General features: G+C 27.9%; 1 protein-coding gene across 1 annotated transcript; it reads left to right on the top strand.

Moving 5' to 3' along the window:
- The first annotated feature begins 1,951 nt into the window (after positions 1-1,951).
- Positions 1,952-3,520, top strand: LOC136072310 (endosomal/lysosomal proton channel TMEM175-like). The gene has a single exon (XM_065815813.1). The coding sequence runs from the start codon at positions 1,952-1,954 to the stop codon at positions 3,518-3,520; it is 1,569 nt and encodes a 522-aa protein (XP_065671885.1).
- Positions 3,521-6,182: the final 2,662 nt, after the last annotated feature.

The raw sequence follows: 6,182 nt of genomic DNA, 5'->3' as shown, positions 1-6,182 counted from the left end.
CATCACTCAAAGCAAACTTTTTCATTAAATTTTGCCGCAAACATTGTTTTGCAACCTAACAAACTCTGTTACAAGAAAAAAAAAGATATACATAAATATCATTAAATGTTTAGAAAATAGTCATTTTTTATCAGTGTAACTTTGTTTATAAAACTATAATTTTTCGTTTTAATCTAAACTTAACAAATTTAATCAATACGATATATGCCTCAATTTCAAAAAAATATTATTTGCGTAGCGCACTTACAATAACTTTTTTTATTTAAGAGTGACCCTAAAGGCTTTGTTATTTTTTTAAACAACAATAGCCTTTCCAAAAGATTAATACCACTCTACAGTTGATTCCATATTGTCGAGCATCATTCATGTTGAGTTTGATCTATCACTACAATACACTTCAGAGCTCCTTGTTTTTAAGCTGCATGTGGAGAATCGAGAGACAATCTGTTCCAGAGCTTTCCCTTTTTTTCACACATTTTTTTGCAGAAATTATGTTTTGCATTAATTATGCAGTTGCATGTTTTTACACAAATGAAACATTTAAAAATAGAAAAGCAATTTTACTATAAATACATTCAAATATACTCTCGATACAATAAAAAGATCAAAATACTTAAATAAAGTTTAATAAAATAAATTATTATACTACTATATATATTACTACTTATATAGCATAAAAACAGAATAAAAAATAATAAAAAGATTTAGTTATGTAGTCCTGGTGAACTTGTAAAAAACTATGAAAATCTTTTTATCGAAAATAAAATTAATTTCTCGAAATTATCGAAAATAAAATTAATAAACAGTTGGAGATCTCTGTTTAAAAAAATTATCCAAAAAAACGGAATTAAATAATATTTGCAAATTTTATATTTACGTTATTATGTAATCATTTATGGCTTCTTTTTAATGTCTTTTTTGACGTTTATATGTAATATTTGTAGCGGTTTTTTGTATTATATTCTACGTTATTATATTCTATTCTATTGTATTATATATATATATATATATATATATATATATATATATATATATATATATATATATATATATATATATATATATATATATACATATATATATATATATATATATATATATATATATATATATATATATATATATATATATATATATATATATATATATATATATATATATATATATATATATATATATATATATATATGCACTTCCATATATGTCAAAAATAAACAAAAAAATCTTGGCATATTTTTAATTGATTGTAAAACGTAAAATATATTGTTAAGATATAAAAACTATTATAATAATATGCAATAACCTTTATTTTATTTTTTGAGAAAAAAATTATTCATAATTGATATTATCAGCCGTAAGACAAAAGTTACATAACTGTCTCAGAACTAAGAGGATCGAGGCTCAATATTGATTCTGGCTAGATGAATATCAATTGGAAGGAAGAAAGTGTGAACCTCCTGGTTAAATTTTTTCCCGCAATTCTCAGTAATAAGAACGTTAGATATTTTTAGAGCACCAAAAAAATACAAAAATTATAAATACTTAGAATTTTACTCCTGTAGATACAAAGGTCAACAGTAATATATTTTATACAACAAAAAATTGTTAATAAAATTTTATTAAATAATACATTAAACAGTATAATGTGTTGTAATAGAAACAAGTATAGTTGGTCAATAAAAATACAGTATTACGGGTTTTACTAAAAACAAATTTAATGGGTTTTAATAAAAAAGGATTTTAATTTCATTTAATAAAAGTTTTATTTTGTTACTGATAAATATGTAAACAAAATTTATATAATAGATCTTATCAAAATCATCATCTTACTTTATCATCTTTCAATAATATCTATCAAACAAAAAGGTTTTAAAAATTCAGATGCTCAGTTTATATATTGAGCATATTCTTCAAATTTGTTTACAACTGTTTTCTACTGCGTATTATAAAAATGACACACAAAGGCAAAGGGAAGACGATGAAACAAAAAGTTATGAAGAATAGAGCAAAGCTTAAAAATCTTGAAAATTGTTATGACGATCATTTGAACGAATCATTACCAGAAAACTTTTATCGAGGCGATATTGCGTCTTCAAGTCGAATGCTTGCTTATTCCGATACTTTGTTGGCAACATGCGCAACGTTTCTTGTGCTCCCTATAAGAAATTTGAAATCTCAGAAAGAGCATCAAAACCTTTCTGATTTTATTCACTCAATGTATGCTGATTTCATAATGTTTTTTCTGGGGTTTATAATTGTTCTTACTATTTGGGAAAATATGAACCACCGAGCAATAGTGATTAAGCGAGTTGATGATTTTATTTTGACATTGGTTGCTTTTGAAATGATGGCTGCAACTGTTCTTCCTTTTTTATTGGCACTCAAGGGACATTATCCTAAAGAAAAAGTATCAATTTTATCAATATGCGTTGTCTTGAGTATTCTTCAATTAATAGATATTGGAATTGTTTTATATGCCACATTTTCACCTAAGCTAGTTCATGTTGATTTAAAAAACTGGACAAAGAGTGATCTTCGCAATTTAATTATGATAATGATTTTCAGACCATTAGTTCGTCTTTTTCTTCTTGTAATTGCTAGTGTATTTTGTTTGGTTGACTACCGCGCGTCGATAGCATTCATTGGTTTACTGGTTTTTATCCCTACCATAAACAAGTTATACTGGTTCACTCGTCGACGAATGAACAAGTTTGAAGAAACCGAAAAAGATTCATTTTTACTACACTTTTCTAAAGGCAACGTTTCAAAAGAACGCGTCCAAAGTATGACTGATTCGGCAATTGCTGTCATTGCATGCATGCTTATCATGGACATTACTGTTGAAAACTTTCCAAAGGTACAGGCTGACAAAGTTGGACTTCAGACTAAGTTAGAAAGCATGAAGTTGGAGTTTCTCGCGTTTTTTGCAACATTTTGTTTAGTCTCGGGTTTGTGGTTTGTAAACCATGCGGTACTCCATTTATTTAAAACTATTAATTCAATTACACTGTACCTCCAGAAAACGTTTCTTGCATTTTGTTGCCTCTTTCCACTTACGGTGAACATAGTTTTACGTTTTGCACCAAAAGGTAATCAGGACTCAAACATTGCTATTCGTTTTACTTCTTTAATTTTATTTTTCTCAAGTACTGCAAATTTTACAATGTTATTGTATGGTTTATTAAATGGAACTAAATACTTACATACCTGGGCTTCAATTGCATATTTTAAATTGAACACTCGCCAACATCTTTATACACTTGCTAAGGTATTGAACATACCGTTTTGGTCATTGGTTTGCACCTTTGCAAGTTTTGGCTCTTCAACTATCGTGCCTTATGTGCTTTATATAACATTTCTCGCTACGGTGTGTTCATTTTTCGCAATAAAAATTATTTTTATGAACCATATTGGCAAAAAAGTTGCTTACTTTAAAAGAGAAATCATTACTAAAACAAAAAGGAATGCCAAACGAACGACACCAAAAAGTATATGTAAACTCAAACCTATTATAACATAAAGTTTTATACCTTTTAAACATATCAAGTGATTCAGGTTTCTCTTTTAAAAAAAGAGAAATTTAAAATTAAAGTTTTGTATTTAATGGCAAAAAAAGTTTTTATTATTGTTATTATTAAAATTAAAATTCATGGCAAAAAGTTTTCTTTATTTAAATCTTTTTTATAAACTATGAAGTAAAAGAACGTAAAACAACTAATACTACAATAAAAACAACTAAATTTCATTTGTAAATTAAAATATTATAAATATATATATATATATATATATATATATATATATATATATATATATATATATATATATATATATATATATATATATATATATATTTAATAATTGCATTAATGACTAAGTTATTTCTCTAAAACCAATTTATTTTTTACCATGAGGCTGTACATTATTATATAAACATTGTTTTGACAATTTTTACCTCCACCTCCCCTTAGTCAGAAACTTGTGAAACTTCAAAAAAAGCTCCTCCCTCTTAAAATCACGTCAACATTTGAAAATCTCTCTCTCTCCCCTCTCCCCTCCCCTCCTCGTCTCCCTCTTCCCAAATAATTAACAAAAATAAAATAAAGTTTAAATGGAAAAAAACATTATTTATTCCTTTTTTTAATTAAGTTCATTTTTAAAAATAACATGGTTGATGTCAACTTTTTCTGACCTCCTGCCTCCTTCTTATCAACTATTGTAAAATTGTCAAAAAATTTCAGTTTCACCTCCTCCCAAGGTTGCTGACATGATTAATAGACAACCTCTATTGTAATGAATACAAAACTCAAGAAATGGTATAATGGAATTCAAGGCTTTACACAGATTAAAATCAACTACTTTAATTTTTTTCGCATTTAATTATGTAATTTAAAACTTTTTCTCGTATCATACTAATACGTATCTTAAAGATGTAAATTTAAAACTTCAAAAACTTAGCACATGGTTCGGACGTAATAACTTCTAAATAAATTTTACCTATGACTGTTGAGCGGCCGTGGCGCAATGGCTAGAACACATGCTTTAGAAACAATAGATCCAGGGTTCGAAGCAATCACTGACCGTATTTTACGCCATCGTGAGGTGTAGGAGGCGTGAACTTCCTTATTAAATGCTCTTCTGCAAATATTTTTTCTCTGTGAAGAAGAGTGTTGGGTGTATTGGCGCACTTAAGATAAATAAATAACAAAAACTCAAACAAAGCTAAACTCAAGAAAAAGTAAATTTTATTTCACTCAAACCAAAAAATAAAAAAAGAATTACACCCAATAAAACGCCTATAATATGTCGAAACAACACGTTGATTCGACATTCAATTAACGTTCATTTTTGTTCCCAATGCATTGGGATGAAATCCAATATTTTGTATTAATAAAATATATCCATTGTTTTAGCAAACCATTCTTTTTCAGGAAAATGAACCCAGCCAACATTAACATACGGGTACCGTACGGGTCCCATACGGGTCGTCAACTGAGTCCCGTATGGTAGACCAACGGTATCCCGCCGGATCTTGGCCACAGTTTCCATATGGGACCCATACGGGTATGCCCACTGTGTAACCCGTATGGGTCCCATTCAAATCCTGTACTTTATCCGCTGTGTAACCCGTATGGGTCCCAGTCAAATCCCGTACTTTAAAACCGTAAGGGGCCCATTTGGGTTTGCAACTGGGACCCATATGGGAAACCCATCGGGAACCCGCCGGATCTTGGCCGCGGTTTTCCTCTGGGGCCCATATGGGTATGCCCGCCGGGAATCCCGTAAGGGTCCCACGATGTTTACTCATTGCAAATCTTGAAAAACTACGTTTAAATGTTTAAATTTTACAGAAAAAGCAAATTTATATATTCAATACGACCCGAAAAAATTAAAGTTAACTGTTAATTATAAATTTTATAAGTAACAAATTATTTTTAATGTTATCAAACATTAACGATTTCTCCTAAAACTCTTCAGATAAAAAATGAATTTTCACCATCGAAGGTATAAAAATATAATCTTTAATTTTATAACCGACATAAATATTTGAACGTTTTAAAATGTACTTGTAATAAATAAGCACATGTTTGTGATTCATAAAATAAATTGATAACGTTCCTTTAGTTACTGATAAATAAATTATATAAAACTATTATATAAATATAATTTTATATTTATATTGAATATAATTTGATATATACTGTTTATAACTTTATATATAGGGGAGGGTGGGGCACCATGATATACTTTTGGTTTTGGTTTTGTAACTACTTTTATAACACATTTTTTTTTAGCGATTAGTGCAATTTGTAGGTAAATATTATACCTTCAAAATTAAATTCTTAAACTACCAAAATTAAAGAGGTCGAACTTGTAAAGACTTATTAAGTAAAAGTAGAACTTTCTATCAAGGTACCCCACCCATGGGGTACCTTGATACAGTCTATGGGCACCATAAAACAAGATAACAAAAAAATTATAAAATGTAAGAAAACAATTATATAAAAAAAAAAACAATATTTTCTAAAGACTTATTATAAATTTTTAAAATTTAGAATAGGAATCATGTTCATCACATAATAAATCAGTTTCGGAAACAAAATTTTTATTTTTATTTTTCTGATAAGATAGTTGTTTCTTTATCTTCTTTTTCTTTTCTTTACTTCAGTAACTTATAAAAGTTT

The sequence above is a fragment of the Hydra vulgaris genome, chromosome 13, assembly GCF_038396675.1.
Source record: "Hydra vulgaris chromosome 13, alternate assembly HydraT2T_AEP".
NCBI lineage: Eukaryota > Metazoa > Cnidaria > Hydrozoa > Anthoathecata > Hydridae > Hydra > Hydra vulgaris.
The sequence above is the reverse complement of the archived record's forward strand: the minus strand, read 5'-3'. Positions and strand labels throughout refer to the sequence as shown.